The following is a 25,962-nucleotide window of genomic DNA, read 5'->3' as shown; positions in this document are numbered from 1 at the left end:
TTATAATTTATTTGCATTTTTCAAAACTAAGTTAAAAATAAATGCTTTACAGCAAAAAAAAGCACAGAAAGTCCAATTAATGCAGAAATGCAAGTTTATAGAATTTGTTTTTAGTAGAAGTTTATAGGAAGTCACTGAGCTACATTTCAACATTTTAAGTCTGTATCCATCGGTTGACTGCTAGCAGCACTTATGTTGCAAGATCTGAGGTTGAGTTTAGGTACATATCGACACAAAAACTCACAATAATGAAGTGCTTCAAAGCCTCTAAACACCCACACAGGTGATTTCAGTTATTTTGGCTGATTAGACCTTGGCTCAGGTTAAAGTGGGCCGGAGTTTAGATCGGAATTTAGTAGGTCACAAATCTTTTCTACCAGGAAGTATGAAAAACCTTTCATTTGTCCTGACCTAAAAGTTGCAACAAAAATAACAACAGACTCAGGGAGATGTTAATCAATCAGTCTATACACACCAGCACAGTCCTGGGAAGAGGTCCAATCATCCAGATTAACTGAAAACATCTGTGTGGGTGTTCAGGGCCTAAGTAATGAGTACAACCTTAAAATCAATCCTAATCAGCTGAAGGCCAATGCAAAGAGGATACATTTTAGTTAGTAGTTAGTTAACAGTCTATATGTAGCATTCTAAACTTAAAACTTTAAGATGAAACCATGAATAACCATATTCAAGTAAGAGTGATATAAGCATCAGATTTTCAAAACAATAGGAAGTTGATAAAAAAAAAAACCCACTTAACTTGCTAATCAAAAGTTGGATTCAAATTGAAGATAACTCCTAAATATTAATGAAGAAAGCCAGGTTTCTAAAATGTATTATTAAATTCCGATGTGTTTACAGTAATGACTCAAACAGGATTTTTCTTCATTGAATTGGAGGAAGTTAATTGTCAGTTTTTTAGGGATGTCCGACTGCTGGTTGTTCCTGATTTTACAGATACATAAAGTTGGGTGTCATCGGCATGGAAATGAAAATTAATATTATGATTACTTATTATTCAACCTAGTGGAAGCATAGATACAAAAAAAAGAAGGGGACCAAGGACAGACCCTTGAGATTCTCCACAGTTCAGAAGGGCAGTAAACTTAACCACTCAAGAGCAGTGTTTGTAATATCTGTCTCCGAGACGACAAATTGAGATATTATGATCTATTCTATTGCATCAAATGCAGAGCTTAATTCAATACAAATCTGGACCGGCCCTTCACCAGCATCCCTAGCAAGGAGGAAATTATTGTCACCTTAAGTAGAGCAGTGTCTATCAATGCTATGCTTTGCCAAATAAAAACTTGAGATCATGGGTAAGGAGGTGTTCTTTATTAGTTTATATCAAATTATGTAATCACTGCAACTTGACATGAAACAGTAACAAAGACATTTCCTGTAGACGTCAAATAATAATTTTTGCTGGTAAACTAAGTCACACTGAGTCTATAGAGAGACAATCAGGTCAATGTCTTCTGGGTTAACAAGGGCAACATTTGAATATATTATCAGCTCTGCATGGGGAGATAATACATGGAAACACACAGCTGTGTTCACTCATACCACACACCCACACTCATTTAATACAATGCACTCAGTTGTTCATGTCTCTCTTATATTAGCCACCTTACTAATTCCACCATTTTAGTTCCTTAATTCCCCAGACACACGCACACCCTCTTTCCCCACTCGTGACCCTTCCACATCCTACATACCGTGTTTTTACTCCAGGAGTTTGGTTTACTCTCTCTCACACACACACACACACACACACACACACACACACACACACACACACACACACACACACACACACACCGAATCCGAACCCCTGCATCTTGATGTAACACAGTTGGTATTCAAAGGAGGGGGGTTGGAGGAGGTCTTGAACACCAGCTCCAGATGTTAGTAAAAACGTATTGCACACTAACTTACTCGCACCAATGTCACTTAAAAATCCAATGTTTGTAACTTCATATTTCATTTGACATTTTATGGATAGTTTTATTCTAAGAAAAAAGACAAAATATTCACTTCAATTCAACAAGAACCATTTTGTTTGTTGACATGCCAGGTTAAATAAAGAAATAAAATGCCTCCTCTTTGCTAAAAAGTATTTTTGACATTATTTCCATGCTACCGTATCAACTGTACAGCTACTATACGGCCGTTCAAAGTATGGTACTGTACACAACCTCAAACGCTTTGTCGAAGCAACAAGAAACAACCCCAGATTTGTCTTGTACTTTGCAGTAAATGTCTGGGTGGCAGGCAGAAATCGTGCACAGATGATCACACAGGCTGAAGTGCTGACTACCTCCAGACAACTCCTGTGCTGTGTCCTGTTACATTAGAGCCGACAAGCAACATCTTTTCCCTATTATCCCGGGTAAAATGAGAAACAAAGTCAGGGACCAGGATACGTAAGAGATGTCAGGGAGCCTGACCTGAGCCATCATTTCATTTTGTATTGTTATAAACGAATGGCCAGAGATTACTATGTTTTCATAGCAGGGCCTCAAAGACATTTAAAAAATAATGTGACAAAGAAGAAATGAAAACCGTTTGTCTATTCATGACAGTGAATATCTTTACAACATCTGCAAAGACAGAGGTCTGAAAAAAGATGTTTACTGCAGTTGTGGGTCTATTTACTGCTGAAGATCATTGTAGAGAGCATCTCTTCTGTTGTTCTCTGTCTGTCTGTCTGTCTGTCTGTCTCTCTCTCTCTCTCTCTCTCTCATGATCACGAGTGTTACTATTTGTGTTTATTTAATTCTGACCCCATGACCTCAAGCCCTGACCCTTAAAAACAGTGCTCTCTGTCCATCGTTTTCTCACGCAGATCTCTTTCACTCCATAACTGCAAAGATGCACAGATTTAAATTCTCTAGGAGGATTTTGTGAAAACTGTTAAGCCTCTCCTGTGTACTTCTTCTCCATGTTTGACTTGTTCAGTCTCTGATGGTGTTTAGATGGAGTTTGTTAAGGTTTTAGCACCTGTGACACACATTGTGTCCTCTTATTGCTGATGAACAAATATGCACATAAACTTGTATGCTCGAGTGAGCACGCAGACACACACACACACACACACACACACACACACACACACACACACACACACACACACACACACACACACACACACACACACACACACACACACACACTGAATAAATGACAATGTGTTGTGGATCCCCCTTTCTATGTTTTAACAGATGTGTGTGTGTGTGTGTGTGTGTGTGTGTGTGTGTGTGTTTGTGTGCTCTATAGAGAGCAGATGATCACTTACTCATGATGTAGTGAAGTTTATTCCAACACAAAGTGCTGTTTGCATGTTAGTGTGTTACAGTAGTACGCTAGCAGCTGGATCAGTCATCTGGACTACTGCAACTGCTTTATACATTTTATGTCTGACTGAACCAAACCATTCTGTTTCAAAGCTCTTGGAAATAACCTTATTAAAAGTCAAACTCATAATGGACTCATTACTGTAAAGAGAAAAAAAGAAAGAATGAAAAGAAAAATGTGTACGCATGTTTTTGCAAAACTCCATCTCCTCCCTTTTCTTCCTGTCTCTCCTTCCCTTTCTCATACACTTTATATCAATCCTCAAGTTTTTGCTATCTTTCCACTGCTATAATCCCAATGCTGACTGTTACCATAGCAATGACTTTCCGTGTACTTTGGCTTTGGCCGCGACTCTGGAAGACTTGGAGTTCAGCTTTTCTTTGAGAAAAGAACAAAGAGTGGCACTGAAGTCATTCTTGTAAAAAAGGAAGATGTGTTCGGAGTTTTGCCGACTGGATACGGCAAAGGTTTAATCTATCAACTAGCTCCGCTACCTTCTTCGTTGCTCTGGTTGGTTGTAGCGCTATCCTATTGCGTGCAGAGGGAATTTGAAAGACAACCGTTTATCCCGCCCCTCGGATTGAGCCCTGCCAATGGTGTGGGTCTGGCTAGTCAGGCTACGGTGTTGCACTAACCAACCAGAAGTGCAGCAGGACTGGAAAGAACAACAGCAAAAGACAACAGTATGTTTGTGCATGTGGTGGAGGCTTCCACACCAACGGTGAGGGTAAAATCAGGCCAGGGAGAGGTGGGAGAGGAGAGCACAACAATATATCTCCCCCACAATGCAGCCACTTCCATGCCAGGACCATGGCTGTCTCCATGTGGTTGTTGAACAAATTTCATGGTGACTTCTGATACTGTATATCCCTGTTTATCAGTATGCACAACATTATTTAAAGGAAGAAAATATCCATCACAATATCAAATGTGATGAAATAAACTCTCTTGTCTTCTTTGACCAAAAGTCAAAAACCAAAAGATATTTTATTTACTATGCTTTACTACAACTACTTTTCTATTATGAGAACTTTTAATTGATTATCAAACTTTTAATTGATTATCAAAATAGTTGCAGAATAATTTTGTGTGCATGTGTATGTGCTTGTAAGTTAAAAAAAGGTTCTGGTGAGAAAGTGACACCTGACACTTTATCTTGAGCTTTAATGACACACCCACATGACACACTTGAGCATGTGTGTGTGAGCACGCGGGAGACAGTGCACTGACACCTCAGGTGTGTGTTAAGGTAAGATGATACGTCTCAAACTGGAGTCATTATGTTCTTGTCCCTATTAAAACGTCTCTTCCCTTAACTATACAACAGGTACAGGCAGACTCTCTCTCAATCATTGTTTCTGTTAAATGTGTGCTATTGTCTGCTGGCCAGCAAATGATTGAGCATGTAAGTGGACAGAAAATTGTTAAAGAGACGATAACAAAGAAAGTGTCTGAACTGAATACAGTTACCTTTAATTGTGTCACAGACAAGATGTGTTTTTTACCCTCTGAGGTTCAGTTCAGGTCTGTTTTATAGAGCCCACTTTATTTGACTTGGCTTTAAATGACTAATTACCAAAGTAATGTAAAAGACACACAGTGCATATTATTGTTTATATTATTTTCTAAGTGAAAGTGCATTGATTCACATGCTTCTTGTCCAGCAATTCACTTATGTTAACACATATTGCACAATGATGATGGCTAAAAGAAATTGGTTAGATAAGGATGACAGCCAGGGAAATATTTGTACTACTTGTAACTTTAAACTTTAAACTTAGGGGTTTGGTGAGCAGACTTATTATTGAGTGTGAGTCAAAAGTAGTTTAAAAATGAGTGATGTGCTCAGTGACAGTGGCATTCCTCTTCAACAACGGCCTTTGAGTCTTCGTGGCCAACTACAACAACAAAACAGCTGTTGGCTATACTAGCACCCCTACGCTTACCAGCTTATATAAGGTTATGTAATTCACTGTCGGTCATGATCAATAGTCACGGCCTATTAAGGCCTGAAAATTGGATTTCTAACAGCCCAACATGACTCAACTGTAATCTTGTTGTGCCAGAGAGCATTGGTGAAGAAATGAGCAAAATAGAGAAAACTGATTTTTGTTCATGTTTTATAGTTTGTGAAATTATGTTAGAAATTCAGTAATAAAATGAAGGAGGCAAAACACAACCTTTGTTTCTGTACACACTGCATATTGTATGTAGACTCAAGAATGTACACACGCAGACACAGAAGCAAACACAAAAGAAACATGGGGGATGAGCGCTATGAGTGAGAATGTGTAGCAATTAAACTGAGGAAAAATACAGGCAGTGTCATGTAACCTGGGGAAAACACACACATACACACACACACACACACACACACACACACACACACACACACACACACACACACACACACACACACACACACACACACACACACACACACACACAAAACCCTTAGTGAGGAAATTTATTGGACAAATGTGCAAGGGATTACAGTTGAAATGTAAGTGTGCAGTCTGTTGTGGGTCTTTTTGGGCCTTAGACTGAAATCTTTAAAAATCCTATTGCTTTTACAGAGAAGAGTGGAAGGGGATAAAAAAAAAAAACTGTACAACTTTTTGAGTTTTGGTGACACAATTTCACATATGAGTCCAGTACCACTTTTCTAATATTGACTCACTTTAACCAGATCATTTCTAATAAGGACATAACTTCTACTCTCGGGAAAACTTGTGGCTTCTGAACTGGTTGCAGTTCCACTCTGGTTCCATATGAGGGCGCTCACGGGCGAGTGCAGAATGAATGGAGGTCTATGGAGCTATACCCCTGAAAATTCTCAGGATATAAAGGGGAGGCAAAGAAAATATACACTGCTAGGTGTTAGATTATTTTGTTCTAAAAAGCCTTTTAAAATGTCATTGACGTCATACACATCGTACGGCCAGAGATACTGCTTTACGGCAAGCTCTGAGTCACTTCCTTTTTTCTCTCTTAAGGCATTGACAACACAGCTGACAGGTTAGGCTCTCCCTGTCAATACACCTGCTAGAAAGAGTTTTGGTTTGCTAATGTTTTAAAGACCATGCCGAAATATTCATGGACGGACATAGACGGGCTTTGACATTCTGGTTACGCTTCGGATGCCATCAAGCGGGATCTCTGGTCGTAATCAGTCCTTCACTGACCAATCAGCATTCATTAGCAGAATGCTAGCGTGTTATGGGCAACAATGACTCAACCTGTAAGAAATCGAAAGGACATAAGTACTCGTTCATTCAACTTTCTAACTAACTAACTAATCCATGTTGAACTTGCAAAAACATCACATCTAAGATTTCTCACAACAGTCAGGCAAAAGAGATAAATTTAGCTGTCTAGCTTGATAGACTCCCATTTATTTTGCACTTGCTCGCGATCACCCCCAGTGGAACTCTGGTGGAACTGCAACCAAATTCAAATTCGGTAATGGGTCTTAATAGGGAGTGAACAGGCTCTCCATAGACGGGCTCTGCTTTAACACATATTTCCTTTGTAGTGGTTTTCAAAGTCTGACACTGTGGTGGTTGTGAAGTTGGTTAGTTAGCTGTTTTTTTTAGCCTTTATTTTGGCTAATTGCCACCATTAAAAGTATGCAAAGTTACTTAGCTATTAGCTGTTTCTGTTTGCAAGGAAATGGAAGCAAAAGCAAAGCACGACCAGTTAGCCCTTTTCTCTGGCAGCCTGGGAGTTGAATGTTTACAGACTATTTTACAATCTTCAGCAAAAGACAAGGTGTTGAAAACCTACAGTTCACAAAGGCACATACGCTACACCCACACCCACGTCAACCTGTTCAAAAACTGTCCCCCTTACTGTATGACTCCACTACCCTGCAAACTTTTGCTTTGTCCTCTGCCCCACTGAGGGGGGGCCCACTTCTTGAAACTCCTTCCAACAAATCTTCAAGGTTGTTATTGGCTGCCCTCACTCTTGGGTTTCCTCATTCCAAATGCTGTCTGCCCCCCATCTGTCCCTCATGCCTTCTCTCCTGCTTTTTCATAAACAATAAAAATATGAGAAGAAATGTGCTGCTCTCAGCAGTCTCACTGAAACATCTCACAGCAAACTGAGTTGACTTTTACAGCTACGAAAGACAGACAGACACTAAGACAAAGATTTTTTTTAGCAACGATTAATCACTTGGTGATTAATGGTTTCATTGCTGATCAGTCTGCTTTCCCCTCTGCTTTTGTGGCGCTAATTACACTGCACTGACTGCCAAAGCTCCTTGCCAGCCACATGGACGAATGACTACACACAATACGTAATATGCTGTATCAGCGTGCAGTGTCAATACTGAGTCTGCATAAATGTGGTGGAACAGCTTCCTTTGAGATCGGACAGGAAACAGAGACATCCAACTCCATGCAGACTATAAAGGTACCAAGCAAGTGACATTGGTAGGTTTCAATGTTCCAGCTCCAAAAGGAGGTAGTTTATGGTCAGTCACAGTGTAAATAAAGTTAAAGTCAATGTTCCAACAGCAGTTAAAACATTGTCCTCCAATTTTCCTACTTTTCATTTGCACTGCTGATGCCTTTTGGCTCATCCTACTAAACTTTCTTTCCATCCTTTCATTAGAGTCATTAAAGAGAAAAAGAGAAACAAGAGACCTCTAAGCATTTCCTGAGCTGGGCCAATCCGATCCCAGCATGCACTGGGAGTTCTCCCCACAGGTCACAAAGGCAGAGCTGAACAAAGACACACACACATTTAACATTTAACTGATTGGCCCTGTCACTGCTCTTGTAGAAATAGGGCCTGAGTGCCGCTCACATATGGGCAGGGCAAACCTAAGTGAAAACACATGTTTGTGTAAATGCAGAAAGCAGAAGTTGAGCGGCCTTGACTAGATGATCGGGGCCATGAGAAACCAAAGCCGATCAGACATTTGCATCCCAGCAGAGACAGAGCGGACGGAAACACATCCTGTTGTCCATGTCGACATGAAATAACCAAACAGTGAATAAAAAAATAAAAACAACCGTATCAAATGACTATTGAGAATTATGCAACCAACTGTGACAAGCAGTATGTGTAAATATGTGTAAAACACAGGAAAATGAGATGTGTATGCCCTGTAAAACAACATTCCCTCTGGGAATATCATTTCACAATATATATTATATCTATAGGCATTCAGAATCTCCCAACCAGCCGTCTTTATTCATATTTCTTTTACGATTTCTGTGGATTTCCTGTTCTGTAGAGTCACTGCGTTGCCACTCCGTTGCCAGATTCCTAACTTCTGACGGGTCCGCCCTCTGACCTCTAAACACAATATGTGGAGCGCTTTGAGCTAGCCATGTTCTTCCTCCAGGACACACACATTAAAGAACAAACATACACACTAAACATGCATGGAAGGCTGCAGAACAGGATCCAAACTTGCATGACACCTATTTATCGAATCTAAAACTGGCAAAGCAGCGAGAGTCTGGGGTGAAAGCATGTCGGAGCTGATGAGAATCTGTTCGAAGGGATGACTCACTATGTGCAATCTGTTTACTAATGTGTTTAGTGTTTTTAACTCTTGTGTGTTTGCAAGTTGCAAGAATGCTTGTGGACAAAAGGTGTCCTAGAGGGGCTGCGAGCACCACATTTGCTTAGCTTGATAATCTAGTTTAATTAATTAATTAATTAATTTAAGATCCAGACTCCCGATTAATTAAATCATTCATCAGGTTAAAATATATAGGTAAAACTGGATCAAAGTAGCCTAGAAATCTAAATTTGCTGCCAGGTTCAGTTTAGCAACTCTCCGTTGGTTTAAGAGCTGGAAAAACCAAACTCTGGTCAGGCCAATCACATCATGTATAGAGTCGGTGGGCGGGCTTATGGCTGCTGCTGCTGCTGGCGAACAGCGATCTTTTGAATCGGCTTTGGCCGCGACTCTGGAAGACTTGGAGTTAAGCTTTTCTGTGAGAAAAGAACAAAGGACGGCACTGAAGTCATTCTTAAACAAGGAAGATGTGTTCGGAGTTTTGCCGACCGGATACGGCAAAAGTTTAATCTATCGACTAAAGCTCCGCTATCTTCGTTGCTATGCTTGGTTGTAGCGCTATCCCATTGCGTGCGGTGGGAATTTGACAGACAACCGTTTATCCCGCCCCTCAGATTGAGCCCTGCCAATGGTGAGTTCCCAGACCCAACATCTTCATGTTGGTCTGGCTTGTCAGGCTAGGATAAAATGTCGATTTATGACAGCTTCTGGCAGACAACCACAATGTTGACGCATGCGCAGAGGGCATATGATGCCATTGACAGCTGACCAAATGTAACAGTAACCTTGAATATAATTATTTCTCTGGGTTTGAACATTGTTGGAAACATTTGGGATAATGCAAGTACACAACGCAACAAAATATATAAAATAAGTCTAGTCATTTATAGACATTTTAATGCGGAAATGTTAGAGTTGCTAGTAGGTTTACATGCTTGTCTGACATGTGAGTTTGAGATCAGCTTCTATGAGCCTGAGAGTGTACCTCAATTTCTCTACACCAACCAGGAGGCCGGCAGCTAATGAGATGCGTTTGAGCAAAACAGGAGAACCTCACATCTTAATAGTTCCACCTCCCCTGGAAATCACACACCATTACTTTCAAATTTTGAACAAACAAAAGCATTACAGAGAACCAAATTAGAGACTGTACAATGTCCACTGGTGTCCTGCTGTGGTGGAGGAGGGCCAGCTTACCTTCTTCACAGCCTTTGACGGTGACCTCCTGGTGGGCTTCTGCACCTGGCTGGTTAGTGGGATTGGCTGCTTGGACACTGAGCCGTTCTCCCGCTTCTTGCTGGGGGAGGATGGGACTGAAGATGGGGGAGGTGAGGGGGAGGCTGGGGGAGAGGAGGAGGAGGAAGGAGGCCCGGCCCCGAGGACAGCCATATCCTCTGTGGCTGTGAGGCGGAGGCTGCGCAGACTTTCATACGTCTCATGGTCCACCACCAGCAACCTGGTCTCATTGTCCACGGCTTTGATCCGCTGTACCACCTGAGGGATGGGATAGGATGGTAGTTTACTGGTGACTTTATTTGAAAAAGCAATAACATAACATAAAACTCGTCGCTCAATAAATGAACTCCACAATTTGGATACAGAGAACCACTACAGAATGCAGCTATCGAAGAATTAGTCCAATCACATCAATATGAACAGTATTAGGTTAACCAGTCCCTCTAAAAGCATCCGGTCAGCACTAAAACATCCAAAGTATTTAACACATTCACACTTCTTAGACATGTGGGTGTACAGTGCCTATCAGACTGGTGATAGAAATATGTCAACATTGACCAAAACATCAACATTTATGTACTGTAAGATGGCAATTCATAAATTTTTAAAGCACAAAGCAAAATTGTTGATGGTTCCAACCTCACAAATGCTTTCCACTGTCTTCACATTAAAAACAATTGAATGTCTTTGGTTCTGACTGACAAAACAAGACATTAGATGAAATCATGGGCTCAGGGAATCAATTATGACGCCAAAACATGCTTTGAATCAATCCTTTATATCATTAATTTACATCTAAATAATTTTGTACAAACATCCCTCAACATACTGGGCTCTCTAACAATTAATACGTAGGCTTTAGGTATCATTATCTGACAACACAATGAACTGATGCCCAGCATCCTTTGTGTTAACCACAATTAAAAGCACCAGGTCAGCAGAAATGTTCTGAGAGCTTCAAACTAAATAATCAACAGTTTTTTGTTTTTCATCTTCGCTGCAACCAGATTACAGAGAACCCTAATATACAGTGAGATTGTTGGTGCTGACGGTCCTCTATGTCTGTGAGCTTGGGGAAATTATTATCAGCGCCTGCTGTCTCTATCTGACCCCCAGCCAGGACACAAATAGTCTTCTCAGCCTGCTTAAAGCCCTTTGAAGTGCCTACCTGCTTTCCAAACAAAGGGACTGTGCAGGTTAGGCGCATAAAATGAAGCATTTTAAAGTGCAACTACGGCAAAGACAGGTTTTTAATAAAAGCAACATGTGGTTTAATGTGGGCAAACTGTCGGGGCTAAATAAAGAAGGTGACCAAAACATGTCTATGTTTCACAGTTTGTTTCCCACCACGCCAGGAGGAGGAAGGGTATGTTGTTCGCCTGATGAAACCGTCCCATGCCACGCTGATGTGTCAGGATGCACGCACCAGCCAGTACGTGTGACCTGTTGATATACCACTGCACAGGCAACTATAACGCTCGTCCTGTAGCAGATGATGTAAAACCACAAATATGAATGCACATCTAGGATACTTGCCTGGTGGTGTGTCTCTTTCTCCACGTTCACCCCGTTCACTGCAACCACACGGTCCCCGGCGCGCAGTCCTGTCGCTTCTGCAGGGGAGCCAGGCTCCACTTTGCGAATGAATTGTCCGCTCTTCCCTTTCTCGCCATGCAAGTGAAATCCATACCCGCTCTCCGCTTTTGCCATGACACAAAGCCGTGGTTTCCGCTCGCTGGCCATTTCCCACTGGCGTTTTAAACCCCTGCAGCGTTCAGTTAAAATATACTAACTAAATGCAAAGATGTTTAGGAGAGCGGGCGCAAGGCTGAACTTACAGAGCGAAAACATATACGATACGCACGCTTTCCCCCATATTAAAGAAATAAAAATAAAAAAACAATGTAAACAGCTTCTAACGTAGGGTACTTTAAAATAAGAAACCCCACTGATAAAAATACATGCAAAAAAAGGTAAGAAACTTTAAGAAAACGATGCGACTAGTCCTCGTGATCGTATGTCCTCTGTCCAGCTGAAGCGCACTGCTGGCGACTCCAAAACTGATCCGTCGCAGCGCGCACAGACTTCAGAGCTTCCAATAGAGCATCATTGATGTTCCTGCAGACGTGTTAAAGTCAAAAAGCTCACCTCTCCCTCCACATTGATCCATAACAACTGATCAGAGAACATGCATGCAGTTATAGTTTGCGCAGGGTTAGCGCCTTGTGCGCAATAGCACCACCTCCCTCTGGCCAGGCTACCTGTTTGTTTCACTGAAGAAAGTGCAATATTCAGGGCATAGACAGAGGATTCAAAGTTATACAATACTGCCCCTGGGTGGCAAGAAATAGTTTGTGAACAATGTCATTAAAACTGATGAGTGCGATGCCAAAGTAAGCATTCAGTACTGTAAATAGGCTATATAAATATACATCTTGAACAAGATGCAACAGGAACATTCATTTATACCTGTTTAAAACTATTAGCCATGAGAGGCCTGACTGTGTATAATCTTAAGGCCAGGTCCTTGACTAATTAATTGGAAATATTCATTGAATCTTAAATCAAGAATTGCCCAATCCTGGTCCGGAGGCCAACCGATCATTAGGCCTACTGGTGTGACTGCTGTTGTAAATCATAAGCACATTCATTACATGGTGCTGGTGTATTATTACAAAACATATATAATTGACAACAGTTAGACTGTTCATATATCAGATCTTTACTAATATAATTATCCCAATACTGATGTTACATCTATGTATAATGATAACACAACAAATCTGTTGAACTATTGATATTAATAACAATATACTTATATTAATGTAGTGTTGCAGTTCCTCACGGTGACCACTGGAGGGCAGTAAACACTCAGGATTTTACAGACACACACACACACACACACACACGCACACGCGCACACACGCGCTCGCATACACACACACGCACGCACGCGCGCGCACGCACACGCACACACGCATACACACACACACACACACACACACACACACACACACACACACACACACTTCGGTCAACCGTCCACTGCTCTAACGTCAAGGTAGACACAATATCAAACTGACATTTTCGGTCAAAACTATAATCTTGTGACCACCGGAAGTAAACAAAGGCAGTTTTTTCTTTTCTTACAAATATAATTAATACAGGTAATAACATCAATACTAACATGGCTGCTAATAGCCTACCTTAATAGGTAGATATAAGAAAAAGCAGCTTACAGCAATGAAAAACAAACAGGCAATTATTATTCCCAATATGCTGTCCTTCATTGCACCATTGGCTCAATGCATCACTTCCTCTATCAGCTCCTCTTGAGAACACACACAAGCTTAGCATTGTTTGTCTGCTCTGGAGCACTGACTCGCTCTTTTTTTTTTTTTTTTTTACCCAGACGCCCACTTGCTGATAGATGGTATAATCTTGATGACCGTTCCATTTAATAGCCTTCATCAGTTTCCAGTCAGGCCAGGAAGGATCGTCCTTTTCATGGGGCGGTTTAAGTGAATTCAATTTTAGCAGAGACAACACAATGACAGCAAAAGTGTTTTACTGTATATTGGTGTTCCTTCTTGGAGGTTTATTTTATTTCTAGATTGATGTTAGCATGTTCTGGGGAACAAACACATTTTTGTTGATTTCTTCTACTGAATATGTGACAAAGCCAGTGACGAGTCTCTAGATGAACCACCAGCAGTAACGCTTTGATTAGTTGGTAAAAAAATAATTGGCAACAATTTAATCATTTAGAAAAAAAATACTCTGCTTCCAGCTTCTCATATGTAAGTATTTGCAGGTTTTCTTTGTCTACTACGATTGTAAATGCAATATTTTTGATTTAGACAAAACGAGACATGTAACATCACTTTGGGCTCTGGGAAACTGGAATCAGACATGTTTCACTATTTTCTGACATTCAATAGACTAATCAATAATTTGAGAAATAAATGGCAGGTTAACTGAAAATAATCGTTAGTTGCAGCCCTAAGCAGAGATATAAAATCAGTAGCACGATCATTTGTTTCAAGTTTTTCAAGCTGTCTTTCCCTGTGTATTTTTGTGTGCACAAAGGAGAGATTAAAAGTGGCAGCCTGACATTCGGAGCACAAGGTTTATATCAGTTACAAGAAATATATGACATGTGGCACGTGCACTCACTCACACAGAGACAAGCCTGCAAATTGATAAAAAAAGAAAAGAAACGTCAATTATAGTAAGCATCACATTAATTTGTCGAGCCTTGATGGTGTTGAAAGAGTTCTAAATTTCTCCTACTAAGAAAAAGAGACAGATATAAAAAGACAACCCTTTTCACTACGAACTCGTAAAATACGGACGTTTGGACAGTGGCTGTCAGCGTCTGAAACGACGATAAAAGCGCCCTTCAGCGTGTTTGTATAACGCACCGGGGAGAGCAGCAGCTACACAGGGTTTGAAGGTGACGTAACACTAAGAGCGACTACGTTAGCGAGTAGTATGTAAGGCCGAAATTCAGTGTAGAGAGATTAGTCGGGGTGGTGGATGGGTCAAACATAGGACTTTCACCCAGGAGACTGGGGTTTGTGTCCCGCGTGTCATGTTACCTAAAGTCGGTTTCTTCTTTTCCTAAACCCAACCGTCCCGTTCTTCCCGTGTGTCACAGAAACGTAAGCCCACCCACGACCTTTTCCTTAACATAACTGCGTCAAAAGGTACGCCAATTAGTCCCGACCAAGCGCGTTTAGATAAAGTGCGTTATATGACATTAACGCTGCCTTCACACTGGCACTTGAAATCAGCTCCGCAATGCGCCCCCAGTGGACGTCGTACTACACCTTTGAAAGCGTCGGAATAGTAGAAATCGGGAGTAGAAAAAAAATGGCGGAGAGAACGACTCATTCTGTCAGTGTCCGAATGTCGAATTCTCTATGACCTCTCATCTGAGGGCTATAGAGATATAAACAGAAAGGCTGCTGCGTGGAGAAAAGTATTGCTCTGAATGCTGTCTGAATGAATAATGTCAATTCACTTGAGCTAGCGAGCTCAGGCTAGCTGATGTTAGCTAACACTAACAAGTTAGATAACGCGAGCAATTGTATTAACTGCCCTAATAACGTTAGGAAATCATGAAAATTAAAAAATGACATGACAACATATCGTTATGAAATCATTATTTATTTTATTAAAAGTTAAGAATTCGAGTGGAAGTTAGCGTTGCTATGGTACTGATTATCAGTACCATAGCAACGCTAACTTCCACTCGAATTGTCGGATAGGAACCGTCCGTTGCCTGTCGCAAGAGTTCCATTTTTTGTACGCATCCGGATGACCAACGGACAAGTTTTTTTTTGCACCGCACTTGTTTGTATCGGTCAATATGTCAATGGTATCGGTTCGGACCCATTTGCATGCGGTCTGCGAATCTCCATAGGAAATGAATGACTTCCGGTCGCTTTGCAGCTGTATCGGAGCTGATTTCAAGTGCCAGTGTGAAGGTGGCATAAAGGAGACCATGTAACGACAAAGGCACATCGTCAATAACAACAACAAAGGCACCTGACCAAGGCTCGGTATTTTACGAGATGGGAGTGAGAATCTTTTGAAAAAGATAATGTTGAGTGCAACATAATCATCATCCTCTCCTATTGATTTGTACATATTCTATTGCTCTCTTTTGCTTTCACATCTCCCATTTCATTATCACATCACATCACATCACTGCACACACACACACACACACACACACACACACACACACACACACACACACTGAGCGCACCGGCGAGGTATTTGGCTCAGTTGCCCTGTGTTTAGATTGAAGAAGACAGTGGCTGCCATCAGGGGAGAATCCCTGGGGGAAAGACCAAGTTTAGTCTTCACCTAAATGGCTCCATGAGTCAACAAACACACAGGAAACACGCAATGTCCACAGCAGACAAAAAGCTCAGGGTTTTTTTAAGCATATGATATGAAATGCCTGCTAATTTTAGCAGGTTTCCCCGATACTGTAAGTTACAGTTTATTCTTTTAGCCAGAAAAGTCAAATTGCCCAATGTATAATCCACAAAGAATGGCGTCTAAGCTTTTGAACTGTCTGTTTTGTAGCCTTATTTGGCAAAGGTGTGGAAAAAGCACAAACACACACTCTGCCACATGGTTTTGATCTGGTTTAATTGCTACTGACACAGTGGTACACTCCCTGCTGTGCCTCTCCTCCCACTCTAGTGTATTCAGTTTTACAGAGAGTCACCCAAATATCAAATGGGCATAGGGGAGAGAAACCTGTGTGTGTAAAATGCCACTTTCATGTCACAGTCCAAAGTTTCACAGTTGCTGTGACAGTACTACATTCCTGTTATATATCAGGCTTGCAGCACTGCGTGCAATTTTCTTAAAGCTAAATTGTGTAAGAATTTCTCAAATCTAGCGGTGAAATTGTATATGACAACCAACTGAATATTACTTTCTAGCCCCTCCCATTCCGAGCATGTTTGAACTCCTACGGTGGCCGTATTATTCCAAGAAGTACGACTTCGTCTGTGAGTGTTCCTTCCAGTGTAATAATAGTAGACGATCCTTTTTCATCATTGACGCGAGGAAAAGTATCCTAGACGGAGTTCTAGCGTTATGTACAACCATGCTATAGTTAGCCAAGCAACTATAAAACTTTTACACATAGGCAGAATTAGAAGAAGAAGAAAAAAGCAGGCAACTTCGGCGTCCCTTTTAAAATCCCTGCTCCTTATGAGCTCTTTCCATCTTGGAAAAGCCACTTCAATATTAACTTTGGTCTTGTTGCTTTGTCTGTCGCATTGTCGTTTTAATTCTCTTTTTAACTTCCTTGGCGACTCGAGAATAGGCGTGATCCTCCATCTTCAACAGGCTTTCAAATCTGCCGGCAGTGAGTCGCGAGTAATCTTCTCTCCGTCCCTGGCATTTGTCACGGTGCCACTGAGTGTAAAAGCTCGGAAGGCGGAGGTATGTCCCTCTTTGGCTAATGTATTTTAAAGATGGAGGTGCAACATGGCGGCCAGCATTCGAGCGACTCGCTTGTATGTATTCTGAATGATTCAAAATGGCAGATTCTACACTTATGAGAATACTTTGATTAGCTGGTGGTAGTAATTACACATGAATGAGCACATATTTGTGAAAGAACAAAGGTTTTTTTTGCTAAGAATAAACTCAAAAAATTACACAATAGAGCTGGTCAAGTGATAATGAATGACAAAGAAAGCATGGGTATCTTGGTTTCAGTATGTTGTGAATATACTGACATACTGCATGAATGTTTAATTTACTGGAACAACTATCTCTTATACATTATTGAAATGGACAGAGTCATCCTGCCTCTCCCCCTGGAAGAGGGAAGAAAAGACACTGTGGGGTGGAGAAGGGCACAGCTCTCAGCTATAATTAACCACACAGGATAACCCACTCCTCCTTCTCTTCTTTGATCCCCTCAATGCTCCTTTCACTAGGAGTTTTATGTGAATAAAGGCTCAACAAACGAGATCTTTTACATTTTATTGTAGCACTTGCAAGCTGGCAACAGTCAACCTTTGGTCAAGTCTCGGGCTGACTGCGCAAAGAACTTATAGTCATACAAGCAGTTTATATTCAGAATATCAAAACACCTCCCTGAATAGTAGACTGTACCTTATTGTTTCTTAATGAGATAACCTGCAGCACTTCCTTTGCTATGATACACAGAGACATACAAGATCTGTCCTTGGAGTTAATAGTCTATGCTTGCCAAAGGATAGTTATATATTTCAATACTGCTTTTCCGTTCATGTACAAACATTGTATTTTCCCACAAATAAAGCCCTCCGAGGCCTGCTGTGGTGTTCCTTAATGGGACTCAGGACGAAACACAATAATTACCAACACATGGCATGGTCATATTCATAGTCATGCAAGTAGAACTTCCAATGTTTACTCTTTCACAAGCAATGGTATACATGTAATGTTATATCGTGAGAAACCCAAACACTGTCTTGTACATAGTGCGCTTGCCAGGATTCCTAATTTATCCCAGCAAGTCTGATTTGCTCCTCTGCATACACAGAAGGGCAATTGTCAAGTTCAGAGAGATTACACAGGAATGTGCACACCATTCGATTGAAGTGTTTTAAAGCTATTTAATTAATTGGCTTGTTTTCCATTACAACGGTTTTACACACCATTTTGTTGACCTTTACATGCTCTTTACCACGGGCTTGGATCTCTGGTCTCAGACTCTGGATGAATCTGTCTCTGAGCCTCACATGGACTCATAGGGATGAGGCCTTGACATACTCATCTCCCCAAACCTCCTTAAAGTTGGACAGACTCTGTGCCACTTCTTTCATGTCATTCACTGTCCATGCCCTGAATACGTGTTGGGTCCTGCCATAGCTATTAGCCACCTTGTGGCTTGGGGATGTATAGCCAGTTGCAGCAGCTGTAGATATGGCAGTTGATGGTGTCAGGTGTGTGCTAGTCTTGCTTTGCCAGACCTTCCTCTACAGCGCTGCGGAGGAGGGTCTGGCAATGTGATATCTGGCTGTTAGAATAATTACATTATCAAGAATAGACAGAAACACTGAAGTTATATCAAAGTTCATTTTTACTTGCGAACACAACAAGGAGCCATTTCAAGCACTACTCATAGTACAGAAATGTCTAACCTAAGCCTCAAACAGTAGCTTATTTATGAGTGAAATACAGTCATAATACAGAGTCGATGTCGTGCATGTTCTGCCCTCATGCTCCACACAAGATAGCCAATGGCTCCATATTATCTTGTGAGCGTGCAATCATTTATAATATGGCATTCTATGCATACCGTTTAAATATTAACAAAAACAGTAGAATGTAAATCATAATTTTTCTAACACCGGTGGAATTTCGGGCGGCATCTGCGTAATCCCGGAAGTAGAACGTCGTAGACATAGACTAGGTGTGTGCTGACTATCTTATCAACGTTGTCAATTTTCTGAGGGAAATTCTGCTCCATCTAACACCATGGCGCATCCAGCTGCCACAGGTCTGCTGCCTATAGGGATAAGGTGACAGAGGTGAATAGCTTGGTGATGGAGGAAATGGTGCTGTTGCTGCTGGAGTAGCAGCTGGTGGTGGTGCCAGGGTTCCTTTTGGTGGAACTGAGTCCAAGTCAGGGTCACCTGTTTATTTGAGACACTGATGGGCACATGTTAAGCTTTTCTGTCCCTGCCTGTTTGTCTGTCTTTTCTTATTACTGGCTTCTTCAAACCAGTTTCTATAGCAGTCTGCTTAAAAGGACACATATTGCTTGTCAGAATAATAAAAAAAAGTAATTTGTAGTAATTTGTCACCTTTAATGAGCCAATGGTTGTCTATATTCCCCCTTTGACACAATTTTTTCACAATGTGTCAATTTTGCATAAAAAAAGACATTTGGGCAGGCAGTCAAGACTGTCCTTAGACTGTCGTCAGGCTGTCCTCAGACTGCCACACATTATTTATATATGTACATCCAGCCCTCTTCCAGGCAACTGTCTCCATGTTATCAGCATGTCTCTGTGCTTCTGCCAAATCAGTGAGAGATGAGAGGAGTATCAGTAAGTAACAATTGCAGCATACTGGTATGAAGCAAGTTTTAATGCTGTACAGCATTTGATCTTGTTGTATCTTTGTCAATGTACTGGAGACACATGAGACAGTATGAGGTGGCATTGTGTGAAATTACAATTAAAATACGGGAGCAGTCAAGACCCTACACTGCTGGCCAACATTCTTCACCATGTTCTCATAGCAATATGCCATTGCTACAAAAACACGCTAAAATGTCTTTTTAATCTACACTCTGTCAATTATCTATTTGGATCTGGTGGTCTGTTTTAGCTGAATAAATGCTGTGTCAGCGTCTTCTGTCCATGTCACATTGATTACTTTTAGAAATTGCGTGACCTAGAAAACTTGCATTTTCCAGGACAAACTGTAGCTTAACCAGGCTATAATCTAAATAATATATATATATATATATATATATATATATATATATATATATAAAATATGTTACCGTGTTGACTTTACAGGCCTCTTTTGTTGATGAACAAATCTCCATTTGTATGTCCTCAATGAATATCGATCTTTACATTGTCTGTATTCTGTTCTAGATGCAATTTAATTTGGTTGCAAGTGCTTAATCAGACCATCATCATATTTGCCTTTAGCGTTGTCAGCTCTGGTGAATCAACTGAACATGGTTGCTGTTTTTCTGTGGAGGCCTTCCGGTTGTTGGTGTAACAACACATCAAATGTTAAATTGCATGGTGTTCTGTATGTTTGCAAAATTTGATTAATATACACCAAAGCGACTTTTCAAGTGATTCCACTGTCACCAACAAATTTACAATATCGGAATGACATCATGAGTCTTGCTTTTTGGGGTGGGTTCCTGTCATCTCAATCGTTTGGTGGGCTGTGGAAAGCCAGTTCAAGTAGATGAGTTTTCAGAGCCTTTAAAGACGGGCAGGGCCAGCAAAACATGCAGAGCCATATCATGCATTGTAAAATAGTACTTCTCAACAGATTCCTGGCAGTTGTGGATGTCTATTGCACAACTGTCTTTTCTCAAACCCTCTATCTGGCTCCTGAAGATGTGTGTGAGTGGTGCAGTATGAATGTGTGTGCACACTGGAGCAGATTTTGATCTATTGCTCTCCTTATCTGCGATCTGCAAATCATACACATAAATTAAAGAAATTGGGTCATATTTAACCATTTTGCACAGGCAACATAATCTCCCATGAAACAGTGACACCCCTGTCTACTTCAATTTTCCTGTCTAATTTCAAAATAACATTTTTCCCTAATTGATGTATGTCAACATGTGTTTGTGTGTTTGTGTCAGTGTTCTTACAGTCCCCCAGGGCTGTTGTCCCTCTCCAGATCCCACCTCCCCGCATAACGCTTCCCTCCCAGTCCCTGGCCGGCTGGGGGGTGGTGCTTTGGCAGAGTTGAGATCCAGATTCGGGAACCTTTGGAGTTTAGAGTACTGGACAGTATTAACATTAGTGGACCCTGCCTTCCATTTACTTTAGCTTTCTTATTCCAACTCCCTTAAAATGGGGAGCAATGCTCTCTTCTTCTATTTTAACTCACTTAATGCTTCTATCTGATTGAGGCTGGGGCTGCTATTTGCTGGAAACCCACATTTCTCCCCTGAACTAGTTCAACATTGAGTGGCACGGTGGCGACAGTCAGTTTCACTTTTTACTTCTGCTTTCATGGTTGTACTCCCTGCTATTAATCATATCATTCCATATCACTTTACCTCGCAAATGTCATTTTAACTTATCACTTACCTCGTAACTTTTTTTAATTGCTCTTGTATAGTTCATTTACTTTTACTGGTTGTATATCTTATTTATTCTTTACCAGTTGTATATACCTCTTATTTTATTTTGTTTATTCTTATTTTTTATTTTGTACTCATCTCTTTTTTACTCATATATCTGTACTCATTTCTGTCTTGTGCTGCTGCAACACCTGACGCTGACCTGCCCTACCAACCCCTCGGCTATACAGAATCCCTTTAATTCCTACCCTGGTCCTTTCCTAGAATCTACCTAATTATTGACTCTAACATTTACAGCAGATTATTTTTTTTTTTATTCCTGTCCTGGTTTTCCACACAATCCAATTCTGAGAATCACAGCAGACTTTTTCCTACCCAAAAGAAACCTCTGAATGGAGTTCCCCAGTTCAGATTCTTCCCAGGAATGGATTCAGTGGGGTTGACAATGCCCCCAGCCCTCAGGTTCTTGATTCTCTACCCTTTTTGTAGGGGGAGGCTTCAGGAGCAGAAGAGATGGTGCATAGCTTTTTCCTTTGAGCCCACTGCCAACCCACGTTGACCGTACCGCCAATGTCACATTGCACTGGGAGTTTTATGTGAATAAAAGGCTCAACAAAAAGGATTGTGTCTTTTAAGTTTTATTGTGACACTTGCAAGCGGACAACAGTCAACCTTCGATCAATTATCAGGCAGTGTGCAAAGAACTTAGTCATACAGGCAGTTTATATTCAGAATATCAAAATGCCTCCCTGAAGGGGAAACTGTACCTTATTGTTTCTTAATGAGACAACCTGCAGCTACTATCTTTGCTATGAGACTCACGAGATCTGTCCTTGGAGTTAATGGTCTGTGCAACCATAACACACCAACAATCAGTTCATATAAGGATATTTGCATTCCACTATTGCTTTTCCGTCACAGACAGTAAACATTGTATTTTCCCACTACAGTCCTTACTCCTCTAACGTGTCGACATTTGCAGGCTGGCAGTAAACACACCGCAAACTGCAAGAGAAAGCTTTCTTGGCTTTTTAATATGAATTTTGAAAACTAGACAAATACAATTTCAGATTGGACTGTGATTGGCTTGTTGTTTTGCTGCAGTGCAACACAGGTGAAAAATAAAGGACATCCTATAATATGTATGTGTTTACACTATAGGTATCCTATTTAAAAATGAAATAGAGAAGAATAACGATTGATTAACACACTGCAGGCTTCTCTTTGCATTAGAGCGTACCAACTTTTAAAGGACAGTGTGGTGCGCTTCTTCACTGTTGACCCTCTTCTACCAAAAACTAGTGATGCCTTTCTCTGTCTTTGTGACCGTCACCTGGCAGGTCGTGGCGGTCTGTCAAGTGTCCACCACAGAGCAGCACCACAAATGTGACTAGAAATAACTCACTCCTTTTGGATTATGTGATTATATGCCCACTGTGTTGTCTCTACATGGCAGACCTTCAAAACCAAAGTCAAAAACTGCCCAGAGCATTAGCAGGCATTTACAGATTTGTGCTGCAGTGTAACTGCTTATTGTTTTCGCAATACAAGCTAATGGGAGGCACAAATCCATGCCATTTCAGCCCAGGTATAATTAGACCATTTTCTTACACAATTCCCAATGGGAGTCAACGAGGGAAATGTATAACAAGTGGGTGTATGTGTGTACTACATTCATTATTTCATTCAGTAACAAAACATGAATGTGTATATTTTCCTTTGATCCAAGTACATGGCAGATTTTTCTCAGAATGACCCGAGAGACAAAACAAATTAGTGTCAGCGTAACGTGCTCTTTTTCTCTGCCTGATAATAATACTGGTTCTTTCACTTGACATTGAGGTCGATGGAACAAAAGCAACATGACCGGAAACACCAAGGTAACCAAGCTGCAGAAGGCCAAGAGAGTGTTTCTACCCCCACAGCCAGCCACAAAAACAGGTTGTCAGTAAACAGACAGAATAAGGGCTAAGAGAGTATGGCATATGTTATAGAAGTACATAGAGGAATGAGGAAGGACAAAGGCGAGTTTAAGGAGCAGCGGCAAAGAGATAGCAGAAGAACAGCAAAGTGTTCATGGGGAGAAGATGATAGATGTTACTAAAGACACATGTGGTACAAAGATGATAGTTAGTTTAATTCCATAGACTGTATTATGAGCTTTATTGAATCAAATCCTGTCAATTATATACTTTATGGTGTAATTTAGTTTATGATAACACATGAGATGTTATGTTATGATGTTAATGTGCATGTTTGAAATCAGTGATCACTGTTAAACACATTTTCCATAACAACTTAAAAGGTGATCATATGTTAATGTTGTGTTCACAACATTCCCCCGAAGTGGCCAAAAAAATCAGGTATTGCAGGTTTAAGAGGTTACAGGGTTAACTTCTTTTCTTTTGTTGAATTGTAAGTGTATTTGTTGTTCTGCACATAAAAAAAATAATACTTTCAACTTATAGCCTACAGTATTATACAAACATCAAATATATCTGGCTGCCTTACAAGAATGTTTTATTAACCGTTTTCTCCTCTTTGTCTTATTACTAGTTATCAGCTGGATGTTTTTCGCACTTTGTGTGCTGTTTATTTTTGGAATCTGAATGCCCAGCAAGTTTAAAGGTTGGCACTTAAAATAAGGTAAGCTTTACAAAACTTTTACAAAACAGCTGATTTGTATCATGCATTTTTTGGACTTGAGAATGCACAGAATGAGGACTGTGGATTTTGTCCCCCATCCTTTACAGTGCAGTTTCATCAGCAAAGGATCACTTCACAACCATGGAGATGGATAGAGATTACAGTGACAAATAACTCTTTCAACATGCTCATGGTGATCTGAAGAGAGACTTCAAAAATCCAAATGTATCCTTTAAACAATTTGTACTCGACACTGTGTTTTTATATGGTGGTCTTTATTAAAGAAAGAATGAAAGGGTTGCTATATCATTAATCTGGGGGAAAAACAAACAAAACCCCACCACTATTAACAAATGTATTGTTTTGGCAAGCCATTGTTCTATAGCCGTATCACATAATACATCAAAATTTGTTCCAGTGACCTAGAAAAAAAATATACTTCTTCTTCTTGTTTAATGCTTTTGCATTATTGAAACTACTTTAACGTCATTTACAAAAAAAAAATGAAACTGAAGTGGTTTATGTTTAGAGACATTAACATTCAAGCGTAAAGCTGCCACCGCTCTGTTTCAACTGAAAATAACGATAAAGTGCTTCAGTCTGAAACATAAACCTGCCATAATATTGATAAATGACAGTGACAATAAACATCAACTGTCTGTTCATGGAATAGATGTACATGTTTGTTTCGTGCAGGTGCATGTCACCAGCCCTACATTGTACTGTGTCTAATTCAGGGTGAACGTGCAAAACAGACTTGTTTGTTAATATTCATGATGGCTTCTTTAACAGAACAACTAAGTTACCATTTTTGTTACGTGTAAAGATGTCATGGAACACAAGACTTCGTATTTAAAATGACCTATTCTTTTTTTTTTTAATTCACAGTGTTTTTAATACACACACAAAAAAAGTCCTGTAAGGTGTCCATGTTTCCACAGGTCCATCTTACTGAGTTGTTATTCAAACGAGCTCAAACTCACCATAAACATTGGTAATGTGGTCTTGCTTGGCTCAAGTCACAACTATGGAGATGCTACAGTGTTGTCCAACAACTTCCAAATAATGCTTGCATCAAATGTCAAAGCTCAAAGTCCAGCAGATAAACAGTGATGTTACTTCCCCATGGCATCCACTCCAGCACATTTTGTTTTAGAAATGTGAGACAGAAGAGCTAAATCCACAATACTTGGCTGAGCTACTTTAAGGCATTTTCAATTTTGTAACATTAAAGTCAAAATGTCACAAAAAGCCCAAACGAACAAGCCCAAAGAAATAATATAATTGCCTTGACTATCAACACTATTTCAACCACCTTTACAAAAAAAACAACATGCTTACTCTAGTTAAAGCAGCGTAAATTAAATACTGGAAATCTTCAAATTAAAGAGAGAACAATGGCTGAGTTTCAAATAAGAGCCTGATACCCAATAAAGGCCTGGTGGGAATATAACATTGAGCAGGGTGAAATTACCTGTATTATCATGGCTCACATGATAAATTCAGCAAAATGTACAAGCACCAATTTTAGAGTTTGTCTTCTTAAAGGAGCAGTTCCACTTTTTGGGAAAAATACTAATTTGCTTTCTGGCTGAGAGTAAGATGAGAAGGTTGACCGTTAAAGTCATCAGTTGTCTTTTAAAGTCACAATGAAAGTTAAAATGTTTTAGTTTCAGTAATGTGATGTTTGCTCTGCTAGTGTGATTTTATATGACAGGCAGGGTTTGCTAGTCGCTCCAAATTCGACATTCAACTGGATACGTTGATTTGAGTCAAAAATATTGTTGCATTTTACATGAAAGAAAAGCAAAGCAAAGCGATTTTGATTGCTTTTGAAACAAATAATACATTTAGA

General features: G+C 40.4%; 1 protein-coding gene across 1 annotated transcript in view; it reads right to left on the bottom strand.

The window, feature by feature from the left end:
* The window catches only part of LOC114569635 (Na(+)/H(+) exchange regulatory cofactor NHE-RF2), a 38,743-nt gene extending 26,389 nt beyond the window's left edge, over window positions 1–12,354 (bottom strand). Inside the window, exons 1-2 of the mRNA XM_028599594.1 lie at window positions 11,675–12,354; window positions 10,100–10,396 (exon numbers count right to left, since the gene is read on the bottom strand). Of these exons, the coding sequence (XP_028455395.1) occupies window positions 10,100–10,396; window positions 11,675–11,881 (504 nt within the window). The 5' untranslated portion in view covers window positions 11,882–12,354. The remainder of the gene's footprint in view (window positions 1–10,099; window positions 10,397–11,674) is intronic.
* Window positions 12,355–25,962: the final 13,608 nt, after the last annotated feature.

Source organism: Perca flavescens, chromosome 15 (genome assembly GCF_004354835.1).
Source record: "Perca flavescens isolate YP-PL-M2 chromosome 15, PFLA_1.0, whole genome shotgun sequence".
NCBI classification, from domain to species: Eukaryota; Metazoa; Chordata; class Actinopteri; order Perciformes; family Percidae; genus Perca; species Perca flavescens.
Note: the sequence above shows the minus strand (reverse complement) of the source record. Positions and strands in the feature narration are given on the sequence as shown.